Consider the following 12620-nt stretch of genomic DNA (forward strand, 5'->3'; position numbering starts at 1 on the left):
TTTATATGTGAGAAATTGTTGGGTTTTGTTGTCTAGTCCATTTGGCCACCATTCTGTTATAGGCTAGTTCATTCCATTAACATTCATGATGGGAGCCTAGTGAGTGCTTAAAGAAGGGCAAACATCATCTTTTTTTCAAATTAATTGTTTTTAATAGTAGATATTATACATTTTCTTTTTACCCCCAATCTTTTGAATTGAATCCAGTATTTCTTGTAGTCTCATTGAATAGTTTAATTTTGTTTGCTCCATTCTGTAGATTTTCTGCCTTTTCTTCTAAGATTTTCATTCCTCTAATCTTCCCCTGAAGAACTCTAATGTCTTTTTATACATCTTACTTCAGTTTTCTCAGTTTTTTAGAAATTTTAATTAGGATTGGGGTTTCTCACTTTCCTCTTTCCTATTTTCTTTCCAAACTTCTCCCAGAATAAACTCAGTAATGGGCAAACTTTTTAAAGAGGGGGCCGAAAGGAAAGGAAATGCTCATCCATCAGTCTGTTTCTAAGGCAACTCTTTCGAAGTTTCATTGTATTGCATCCTACTCATTGTATTTGTCAGATTAGGAATAATGTCACCTGCATTTTGATAGACCATTTTAGGGGGCCACATCTGGCCAACAGGCTGTAGTTTGCCCATCACTGAACAAAAGTGCTTTGTGTTTTACCAAACTGCTCTCTTCACCTTTGGTCAAACTCCTAGCCAAAATTTAACCCTTCATAGCAACCTTCGAAAACATCAAAGAGTTGTTGTGATCTCTCATTATAGAGGGATAACCAAAACAGGCAAAATCATAGATCCCTTGTTACAGAGAGAGAAATAAAGATTACTTTAAAGTCACTTGATTTATGTCAGTTACATTCTCATGGCATTAGGTCTCTAATGAAAAGAACATTCTTCAGGAAAACAAGAAAAGATGGGAAGTCTCCAAGACAGAGGTTCATTTGCCTGAACTAAACTCTAATTACCTCCCTGAAGTCAAAGGAATTGAAGGCCCAGGTATGTATTTCAATTCCTTTTTCTCTTTATGCCTATATGTTTTGAAATTTGAAAGTTTTTGTATTAACAAGTAAACAATGGAGAATAACAATATTTTAAAATCCAAAGCATCCTGTCAGTATAAACCAGTTTTATTCAAGTGAAAGCAGCTAAGTGGAAATGGGGGTCAAAAATATGGACAATTAAAAATATCCCCCCAAAGTTCTGTTCTTACTGTTTTTTTCCCCTTTTCTCTGTGTATGTGTTAATTCTTTAGTTCGAAATTCTAGACTGATAAAGAAAGAAAACAAAACTCTTTCAGAATCTCGGATCTCGTCTCTGGCTGCTTTTGAGCTGTACAACCCCAATATGACCTTGCATCAGGTACAGACCTAGTTTTTGCAGTCCTCATGATATTTCAGATTTTTCTCCTACTTCTTTATCAAACTGTCTGAGGCAGATTTTAGGGCCAGTTTTGGGGGAGTCAGTTAAGCTCTGTGTATTTCATCTGTTTTTAGTTCATAGAGCTTTCCAATTATTGTTGTTAATCACCTGGAAACACCCCATTGCCAGAAGGTTGGCTGCCAGGCAATCGATTTTGGAGCCCAGGTTACTAAGGAACCCTCCTAATGTATAGAGATATAATCTGTATTAGTGGAACAAGTACTCACACTAAAATGAATGTAGAGCCTTTGTAAGTGCTGGTCTCTATTCAATATCAGTCATTCAGTAAACTTTTATGAAGCACCTACTGTGTGCCAGAACAGTGCTAAGCTCTGTACTATATTTTGTCAAATAGTGAAGTTCAGAGTTATAGATGACAATATCTTCCGAACTACCATCTAGAAAATAATTTCCTGACCTAATTCGTGAGTTGAACGTTTAAAAAACATATGCATACTAAGTCCCTGTAGTTTGTCCAGAGACTCAGACCTTAGTCCCTCAATCTTATTGGCCCCAGATTAGCTATGTGGTATGAGGGGAAGTGGGGAGCTCAGGATGACCCTAGGCTTGGGTGACTGTCAGGATGGGGGGGGTTTCCTCCATAGCAGTAGAGAATTCAGGGAAGTTTGGGGGAAGAGAAAGATAGTGAGTTCAGTTTTGGACATGTGTTTGAGATGTCTCTGGGCTATCAGGTTCATGTGGGACTGGAGCTCAGGAAAGAAACTGAAGTTGAATAAATAAATCTAAAAAGCATCAGCATAGACAACATAGTTGAATGCTTGGGAGCTTTTAAATTGCCAAGTAAAATAGTATAGGAGAAGAGAAATGGGCCCAAGGGACAGCTCTGTGGGATACACACAGTTAGTGGGCATGGCCTGGAAGAAGATTAAAAAGAAGTCAAACTTGGAGGATGAGAACTAGAAGAGAACAGTGTCATGAAAACCTAGAAAGAAAACAGTATCCATACCTGATAATAGTGTCAGACTCTGAAGAGTGGTCAGGAAGGGTGAAGAATGAGAAAAAGCCATTAGCTTTGATGATCAAGAGATCAATGGTAATTTTGGAGGGAGTTGCTGCATGATGGGGTTGGAAGCAGATGGCAGAGAGTTTAGAAGGAAGTGAGATAAGAGGAAGAGGAGGCATTGAGGCATTGATTATATATGGCTTTCTCAAGGGGGAGAGAGATTGAAGGAAAGCTAGAAGGAATAGCTGGAGCATGTGAGGGATTTTTTTAAAGATGGAAGAGAATTGGGCATATTTGTAGACAGGGAAAGACTGAAGATAAATGGGGGGGGTGATGGAGGGAACAATCTGCTGAAGAAGGCAGGATGGAATGGGATCACTTGGGGACTTAGAAGGGTTTCCCTTGGAAAGGAGAAGGGCCCCCTCTTTATGTGAAAGAATGGTGAGGGAGGAGATCATGGGGGAAGATGTTTGAGTGAGATGAGGAGAAAAGGAAGTGATGGAGGGCTTGTTGAATGGCTTCAAGTTTTGTTTATTTATTTATTTTGGTATAAGGCAATGCCCTTAGCTGAGATGGTGGGGGAGAGGATGTCCTGGGAGACCCAAGAAAGGATGAATAGAATTGGAATTGCTGCTGTGTTGACGGGGGATAGTGAATTGATTTAGGAAGTGATGGCTCACCTGAGATTTGTACTGGATTCAGTCAGCAAGGATTCATGATTTTCTCTTACTTCAGCTTGTACAGTCATGTCTAACTTTTCATGACCCTATTGGGGTTTTCTTGGCAAAAACGCTGGAATAAATCTCCAGTTGATTTTATAGATTGAGAAAATTGAGGCCAACAGGGTTAAGTGACTTGCCCAGGGTCACACAGCTAGTAAGTGTCTGAAGTAGGATTTGAACTCAGGAAGATGAGTCTTTCTGACTTTGGACTTGGCACTCTAATTGCTGTAGGAATAAAGACATAGCTCATCCAGACTTGTTTACTTGTTGTTCCTGATACCTAATATTCCATTTTCCAAATATATGCCTTTGCCCAGACAGCCCTGATGCCTGAAATGCTCCCCTTCTCCCCCTCACTTTTTAGAACTCCTCACTTCCTTCAAAGATCAAGGAGCCTTCCTTGCCTCATCCCCAAACTGCAAGTGCCCCCCTCTCCAAAGTTAACTTTGTACTGTCTTGTATTTATTTTGTGCAGATATGCACATACTCTTTCCCCAGTGGGATGTCAGCTGCTGGCCAGTGTGTAAAGTAATGTCAAATCATTTATCTCCCTTTTCCTCCTCCCTTCCTCCTTTCTTGGGGAGTGTAATTTAAGCTGTAAACATTGATGATAATGGAATAACCATATTCCAACTTTGGGAGAGGACAGAGTTGAGGTTTTTAATTGATTGTGAGTTTGTAACTCTTAGTTCCTAATTGGCAGGTACCAGGATGCTCCCAGCCAGACTCTCCAGAGGCCAACTTCCCTCCAGTAGAACACTCAAATTGAAGAATATTGAGGACCTGTGTCATGGTAAGCTATCACCTCTTCTAGCTCTTCTAGCTCATCATAGCTCTTCAGTGGAAGGCTTCATAAAAGGAAATCAATGACTTTCTGATACGATGTTTTTTTTTTTATATTGATGAGATTTTATTTCTTATAAAATTTGGACAATTTGGTTTTGGCACTCCATTAACATCCCAATCAACAACCTCCTCTCATTATGACTTTTCACTAAAACATGAAGCAAAATTGTTCTAATATAATCATTAAAACTAATAGTACTAATAACTTTTGCCTCTTGTAGTTTACTGTTTGTTTTTCTTTTTATAAAAATCCTTACCTTCTGTCTTAGAATCAATGCTAAATAAACCCCTCTCTATAATTTAATTTTTACAAAGGGTTTTTAAAAATTATATTTCTGTAATTTTTTATTGTTTCTTAGAAGATTGATTCTGACACTTTATCCATTTTATTGTTTTTTTTATGGTATTTCTCTTTGCCATTGCTTTGTAGAAATAAGGATGCTTTTAATGCCTTTTTCCTTTGTGTCTTAGATTGTACTCCAAAATCCAGGATGACAAGCTCCAGGAATCAGACTGTTGACATCCTGAGAGGAGAGCGACACAGGCTGGACTCTATCCCACTGAATTGCATCATTTTCCCTGGGAGCAATGCTGTGGCAATGAAAGGAAAACAAAAGGATGATGGTTTTCCAGCTTATCTAAGACAGATTCAGCATTTCCCCAACATCACAGCAATCCCTTCTCCCCCTTGGTAATTGTGTTTCACAATACCTTGGGATGGAGAAGGGGGCTCCTAGCTGCATGAATAAGCATGTGCTGGTAGAATGAAGAACTAAACTAAACTGAACAGATCAGAAGGGATTAGGCAGGGTAAAGAAAAGTCTGGGGGGGTGGGACAAAGGGAAATAGTATTTATTTTTTTAAAGTTGATGTTACTAATATGTTGAAATTTCTGTATTGTGTACATAAAGCTATATGTTTGTGTGGGAGCAAGCTGGGTGGAATGCTGACCATGAGTGGGAGGTCATATCAGAAAATACCCTTTACCCTTGTTCTTTCCCACTTCCTTATTCAGTTACAAAATACATTAAAAACTTACTTGTTCCTTTGCATTGCATTATATAAATTCTTCCTCAAGTAAGTATCTCTCAGGATGCTTTCTATGGTATCTTTAGTCATATGATCAATGTTTCATGAAAATTTGGTCCCTTCTGGCCCTTTCAAAGAACTTCTACTCCAGGGGATCACACAAGTATAATTCTGGTAAATGGAAAATCCTTCGTCAGCTGCCAGTGTCTTAGTGCAGTCTCAACAGTATATAGCCTTCTTTGTTTTAAGACGCTGGCAGTCTTAGGCCTCAATGAGAGACCATGGCTGGAGAACAGGCCTACAACTGAAGAGCAGGAATTATGTTAACTACATTTTAGTAGTCAGTTAAATGCCTTACTGACGATGATTGGAGGAGGGCATGTAGAGGGGCCAGAGTTTTCTCTGAGAAGAAACTGAACCCAGAAAAGAGGTTTCCTTACTAATCCATGACAAATTTACCAGACTTCAAAGTATTGACATTATTAACCTTGTCTCATTCATCTGACTGTAGGGATTCAGATGTGCACCTTGATAGTTCCAGTGCTGCTCTGTCACTGAGATGGGAAGCCAGAAGCATCTCCTTGCTGACCCCCTTTCCATGAGAAAGCTGGATCTGGTCTTTTGTGACTTGGATCAGATAAAAGCATCCAGCTGGCTTGATCTAGCCAAGGGCAGAGGAGGCAGCAGTATCCTCCAGCTTCTGCGACATCAGGGGATTCTTGAGGAAGAAGACTACCTGGACCCCTTGGGTAGTCATTGTGTGCAAGCATTTCTACATCCTGTCTAGAACATCCATAGCCTGAGAGCCAGTTCTGAAACTTTATCATTCCTCTTTACGAGTGAGAGGTCACTTTCTTAGACAGTTCACCCAGGTCTGTAGAAGTATGTACAAACACTATGATTTTTCCTTTAAGAATATCAATGCATAAAACCTTTAAAGATGACATTCCTGTGTGATTTATTATGAAGAGTTTGTGTCCCCCCCCCTTGTTTGAATTTGTTTATCCCTTTGGAATAAAGTAAGGAAAAAGTCATTGTGTGCTTCGGGCACATGCATTTGTGTAGAGACAGCTAGGTGAGGGTCAGTTCAAAAAGAGCTCCCAACACTTCCTGGCTGTGTGTCCCTGGACCAGTTGATTAAACTCTGTCTACTTCCCTTTCATCAATCTATAAAATGAAGATCATAATAGTACCTGCCTTCTATGGCTATGGCAAGGATATAATGAGATAATATTCTTAAAAAGCACTTTATAGTGTTTTTTAATATAAATTGTTGTTGTTTGTTATTAGTATTATCAGACTTTTGGCTGACTGTGAGTTTGAGATCCACTTTCCAGATCAAACATAAACCCTGTTTTACTAAGCTTACTTAAAAACTTTGGAAATGTGTGATCTTCATCAATAGTCAAAAAAGAAAAATGGAGACCAGATACATCATTGCTTGGCTTCAGAAGTGGCTGAAAACTTAGCATTCCAAGAGTATTAATTAATAGGGAGTAATGTCAAGGGGCGCCTCTCATTAGCCCTGCTTTCTAATTCCTATTAATGATGCCACAGAGGCCCCCTTATCCAACATACACAAAGGGGAGCGAGGTAACTAACTAATGGATTTAGCTGTTAAGTGTAAGAACCAGGATACAAAGATTTTTGTTGGAATAAAATATGATGACATATCCCAGAGACAAGTATAAATTACTTCATGTGGGTTTGAGAAGTCAGTCACACAAGTGTAGGATAAGAATGAACTAGCTTCTCAGCGGATGGAGAAAAGACCAGACTGAAGGATTCAAGTGGCTACAAGTTTAAGGGAAGTCTCTCATGAGACCTGTCTGCCCAAAGCCTAATGTGATTGTGGGCTTCTTAATAAGAGAAGTACAGTGACCAGAGGGAGGGAAGGAGGTATTCCATTGTACCCTTTACTGGTCAAAGCACATTTAAACAATGGTGTTCCGTTTGGGGCCTCACATTGTAAGAGGAACATTGTGGGGGACTATCCCAATAGAGTGTGGACTAGAAACTCATTTGAGGAACATATGAAATAGAAACCAGTTCTCCATGTATCTGCACTCACATGGGCCATGATCAGCTTCCAAGAGAGAATGCTTACTGCCATAGAGTGGAGAGAATTCTGGCCTTGGAATCAGGACAGATGAGGGCACAAATTCTGGCTCTGACATGTCCATCAGGCACCAGCTTCAGAGTTGTTACCGTTAAAATGGGGATGGCAACATTTGTTTTGCTTCCTCCACAGGGTTGTTGTAAAGAAATAGCTTAAAGTACTATATAAACCTGAGACATTAAAAATCAAAGATTCAGTCATTTATTTGCCAAGACACAAAATGGACAAATATATTGTAGATCAAATCCTCTAATTAAGTGGAAAAAAACTCTTGGCTCATTGGAAAATTCAGTTGACCATTGTCCTACATTTCCCAAGTATTTTGTCTAATCCTGGTTTCACTGTTGATTATTGCATACAAATATGCCTATGCCACAGCTAAGGATATCCTGACTAATGATTGTTTAAAAAGGAATGGTCCAAATCCAGCCAGCATTTGTTAAGAAATGTGTTGAAAACAGCCTCCCAAGCCAAACTAGGACCAGCAGAGATAGTGGTTAGAGCTGTGACCAGCTCTCTTTTGAGGATCCTAGAGTTAACCCAGAGGAGCTAACATCTTCCTGAGGTTATCTGTGAGCCCCAATCTAGAGGGTTTACTCCTTTCTGCATCATTCATTAGTAAATAACCTCCCCAGTAACATTTAACTAGTTAACATTGATTAGCTTGTACAAAGGGATTTTTGCTATAAAGGTTTATTGAGAATTGAAGTGCATGAGAGAAGGGAGGGAAGAGAATATGCATTTATTAAGCTCCTGCTATGTTCCAGGTACTGTGATAACAATATTGCAAAGTAGGTGGTATTATGATCTCCATTTTATAGTGGAGGAAACTAAGGCAAGCCATTATTTGCATCTACCTCCTAGAGTTGTTGTAAGGATTCAATGAAATAATAAATGTAAACTTCCGAGCACAGTGCCTGGCACATAGTAGGCCCTATGTAAATACCTCTTCTCTTTCTGTTTTCCCTTCAGTCTGGGAGAGAGTGGACTCAAACTTAAAGTGCAGACTATTCCAGTGATGGTGAACCTATGGCACGGGTGTCAAAGATGGCACACAGCTGCTTCGCCTACCCCAGAGTTTGTTATTAGAAAGGCAGAGGGACTCAGGCAGACCTGCTCCCCTCCACCTCTCCACTGTGCCTGACAACATTGTTTCACATCCCCTCCCCTCTGCCCAGCAGCCATGGGAGCACATAGTGGGTAAGGTGGGCAGCTCACAGGTGGCAGAGCTGGAGGGGAGCAGAGCATTGAAGCTATTCCCCTCTCCCTCTACTCTCTACTCTTGTTGAGGACATTCCTCACCTCACCCACCCCTCTGTCCAGCAGTTTAATGGGGTAAAGGGGGGAGGCAGGCACACCCTGTACTTGGTGGGGTGGGGGCAGGGGCACTACATTGCTAAAAGGTTCACCATCACTGGACTATTCTTTCCACCATGTTCACTTCTCAGTCCTGTGTATAGTGTGATATCACCCACTGTGATAGTGGTTGCTTCTTTATTTGTAGGAAATAGTGTTTCAGTTGCTGGGTCCCTGAAAAGGTACTTTGACACACCAGAAATGAAGAAGGTTGGGCATGTAGTTTCTCATTCTTTGGCTATTGTCCCAGAGCTCAGAACCAGTCAAAGGGTGGAAAACCAAACAAGGGATGCCTACTTGAGCCATGAAGTGATCCAGGGACAGGATATGGGGACCTTGTGGGAAGAGTAGAGAATGTGAGAGAATTTTTTAAAGGAAATTTGGAACTGCTGGTGCTGGGGCCAACACCAGACGAGGGGAAAGGGTAGGAGCGGTACGTTGCCAGGATCAGGAAATGAGGAAGACATTAGTTGTGTTGGAGACAATCCCCTGGATTAGTATAGTGGAGAGCTAGACATGACCCATCTTCTGATGGGTTGGTTACTCATTGGGGGAAGGGCAGGGGCCCCATTTTGGAAACCATTAGTTTAGAAGAGGCAAAAAATTCTAATACATATTTAATATTTTTCATTCCTTGATATTACTAGTGACATCAATTTTGAGTTTCTTCCTATGAGAAATAAATGCCCTGAGACATGTAACAAGTCAAATGTAGTCACTGTCATTGTTTCTTCATTCCCGAACCATGGCTTGGCTTCTTCCCCTTTGATTTCCCAGTTGCTCATTAAGTTTTGAACTCAGACTATATCTTTTAAAGAGGAAAACAGAGGCTTTCTTCCTCCACTGGAGATTTGGCTCCTTTCATATCTGCTTCAGAAGGGCAGGCACTTCTCTTTTCCTCCTGTATTCCTCTGATGAGCTGTCTCTTGAAGATTTTCTCTTGGGGAAGTACTTGTAACGGTGGGCACCTCTCCGAGGCAGTGAAAAAGGGTGATGACAATGCTTGTGAGGAAAGTGAGGCTGGAAAGGAGGAGGGGGAGGTGGGAAATGACCATGGGGACCATAATTTGGATGTCTGAAAGGAGGGTTGGAGAAGTCAAAGTGGACTCTGGGGTTTCTGAAATGAGGAAAATAGCACTGTCTGGTTGCTATGGTGACAGGTTTGAAGGCTGTTTTTGGATGCTGGGTAGCAGGGGGAGGAGTGAGTGTAAAGATTTGACAGTCTGTAGGATTAATATTGGCCCCTGATACTCCAGGAAGGGTGTATCTGTTTCCTTGACCTGAAAAAAACAAAATGAAACATCACATTTTTGTATTTTCCAGGTTTCAGGCTTATGACTTCTTTGCCAGCACCAATGGAAAATCAAGATATAGATGACCTTTTGCTTGGAGGGTTAGAGCTTAGGAAAGGATAGACAGGAGTGAGAAGGAAGAGAAGGAGAGGACCTATAGAATGTAGTAAGAAACATTGTTAAAAATGTCATAAACCATGAGACTTTGCTTACTTTACTAAGCAGATTGCTAAGTGTGCGTGGTATGTTAAAGAGAATACCTATGACCATGGTATTATTGACATGTTGTTCAGTCATGGTCCCCCATTTGGGGTTTTCTTGGCAAAAATACTGGAGTGGTTTGCCACATCCTTCTCCAGCTTATTTGACAGATGAGGAAACTGAGGCAAACAGGGTTAATGACTTTCCCAGGGTCACGCAGCTAGTATGTGTCTGAGGCTAAATTTGAACTCGGGTCTTCCTGATTCCAGGCTCCACAGCTCTTATCCGCTGTGCCACCTAGCTGCCTCTATTTGCAGTCAAAATTTAGGGCACACATATGTTCTAGGATGTAAGAGTTCCCCTTTAGCTGTCCTCTTTACTGAAATTTACTAAAATTTAGAGATATTAGAGGGGAACCTTGCCATCGATCTCCTATTAAAAGAAGCTAGGCTTGAATATGAGTGAGGATGGGCAATTCCATCTAGGAAGCTTTAGAATACTAGGCTCTACTGAGATAATCAAAAAGAAAAAAAGGATTTTAAAAACCAAACAAAAAGCTCTTTTCATTATGCCAGTGGAATTCATGTTTCTTTGTCACTGCTTCCCAATAAGAAGTCAAATCGATTCCTTTAAAGGCACTGATTTGAGTCTTTTGCAGTTCTGCTCATATTAAGACTCATGGCAACCCAGTTAAATGAGTACATTACATCATGACAAGCCACCTTCTGCTTTCTATTTGATTCAGTTCTGAAATGCAACCACTTGGTACCTTTCTTTCACATCCAATCTCTGTAGTTTGCCTGAGTTCTAGTTGCTTGTCTCAGGCCAGCATCTTGTTTAGAAAATGTTTCCTTTGCTGTAACTGTCCATTTTTTTTTTTAAACCCTTGTACTTCGGTGTATTGTCTCATAGGTGGAAGAGTGGTAAGGGTGGGCAATGGAGGTCAAGTGACTTGCCCAGGGTCACACAGCTGGGAAGTGGCTGAGGCCAGGTTTGAACCTAGGACCTCTGGTCTCTAGGCCTGACTCTCACTCCACTGAGCTACCCAGCTGCCCCTTGTGACTGTCCATTTTTAACCCTTTATGGCTCACTCCAGTGTGTGAAGTCAAAAGATAATTTTCAAAACTTAGAAGGCAACATTTTCAAGGCAATTTTTATCAGTAGAGCAGCTTTCTTTGCCTTTGTGTTCATCATCATCTTCTTGAGGTTTTCTCTGCCTTTAGGAACTTCCCAAGAGACCACAGTTATACAACTATATAATATCTCAGGCCAGATTTGAATTCAAGTCTTTCTGAGTTCAGATCCCCTGAAATGCCTCTTTTAAAAAAAGCAAAAACACCTCCGGGATCAAAGGAGTTACACGAAGGAGGCAAATTAAATTAAAAAAAAAAATCAAAATTCACCAGTAGCATTTCCTGAAACGATTGTCCCTTAAATTTTGCCTTTCTTGAAAAATCAAATAACTTAAAATATATTCCACATTCCCAATATTCTCAATTCCATTAATTAGTTTTATTGTTTAGAGACAGAGCAAATGCATCCTCTGACCCTTAAGAGATAACTGAAACACAGATATATGTATGTAAGGCTCATGTTTGCATGGATTCTCTGTTCTTAGCCCCAGCTTATTAAACTTTCATTTACAGTCTATGTTAAGAAAAAAGATATAAAGGCAGTTATCAATTCATTAGTTTCCAGGTCAGAGAATAAGGCCAAGAATCTCGTTTCTCAGTAGACATGGGCAGCTAAGGAGAACATAGCCTCTGTACATTGAACCTAATCAATGGAGGGCACTGGCTCCAAATTATTTAGAGCATTTTGCCTGGCCCTTTCTTTTACATTTATCTCCCTTTTCCTTTAACTGGAGAACTTTGTGTCACTGTCCTTAATCTCACTTCTACACACTTTAGATTATAAACTCCTGGACATCAGGGTCTGCTGTGAACTACATAACACATTTAAATCTAGTTTGGGAAGCCAACAGCCATGTTTGCACTGACAAGTCATTGTTCGACATTGAATTGCTGTAAAAAAAATTTTGTCCAAAGTTTGGCTTGTGAGTCTGTCTTTTCCTTATTGTAATTTTAAAGTGGATTTATGGTATTCTTTTAGTCTAGACATGAATTTCACTGTGTGACAGCACGTCATGCTCATAAGCAAAAGGTGAAGTTAAGGAAACCTTTCTTATAATTATTATGTGGTTAGTTGGGATGAAAATAATTACTTTATGGTGAAGATTTTAAGGAACTATCTGTACTATATTTGTGTATATGCACATGCGTATAGTGTATACAGATATCTGCATCTATGTATAAAGATGCTTCTTCATTTGATTGAAAAGTCCTTATAGGGTTCCCAAGGTGAAACTGAGGGAACTGTAAATATTATTTAGTTGCATGAACTGGAACTCATTGGTACTATTGTATTAGGATAGAAACTGTGGAAGTTCAATAAAAGATGATTGAAATCTTTCCAGGTCTGAGATTACATTCTTAAATAGCCAAGGGATATGAACTTGACCTATGATTTCATCGGTACATGAAACTCCTAGGTGAGGAAAATCCTTTTACAAATTCAGAGTAGCACCTTCTTATTTTAGAAAGTTGTCCAGGACCAAGATTTGTCTCAATTCTTTCTGGCTCCCAGGTTAGTCGTTCTCTCTCTCTCTCTCT

The 12620-nt window shown here is 40.1% G+C and overlaps 1 protein-coding gene across 5 annotated transcripts in view; it reads left to right on the forward strand.

Moving 5' to 3' along the window:
- Window positions 1-5961, forward strand: part of CDKL2 (cyclin dependent kinase like 2) — a 49643-nt gene extending 43682 nt beyond the window's left edge. For 2 of the 5 annotated variants that reach the window (XM_044681421.1, XM_044681420.1), the window contains 4 exons: window positions 873-996; window positions 3809-3898; window positions 4423-4642; window positions 5492-5961. In XM_044681421.1, the coding sequence (XP_044537356.1) occupies window positions 873-996; window positions 3809-3898; window positions 4423-4642; window positions 5492-5582 (525 nt within the window). In that variant the 3' untranslated portion in view covers window positions 5583-5961. Of the gene's footprint in view, window positions 1-872; window positions 997-1252; window positions 1360-3808; window positions 3899-4422; window positions 4643-5491 lie in introns of those variants that run through there. The other 3 variants (XM_044681422.1, XM_044681423.1, XM_044681424.1) reach the window with 3 other exon arrangements.
- Window positions 5962-12620: the final 6659 nt, after the last annotated feature.

Source organism: Gracilinanus agilis, chromosome 6 (genome assembly GCF_016433145.1).
Source record: "Gracilinanus agilis isolate LMUSP501 chromosome 6, AgileGrace, whole genome shotgun sequence".
NCBI lineage: Eukaryota > Metazoa > Chordata > Mammalia > Didelphimorphia > Didelphidae > Gracilinanus > Gracilinanus agilis.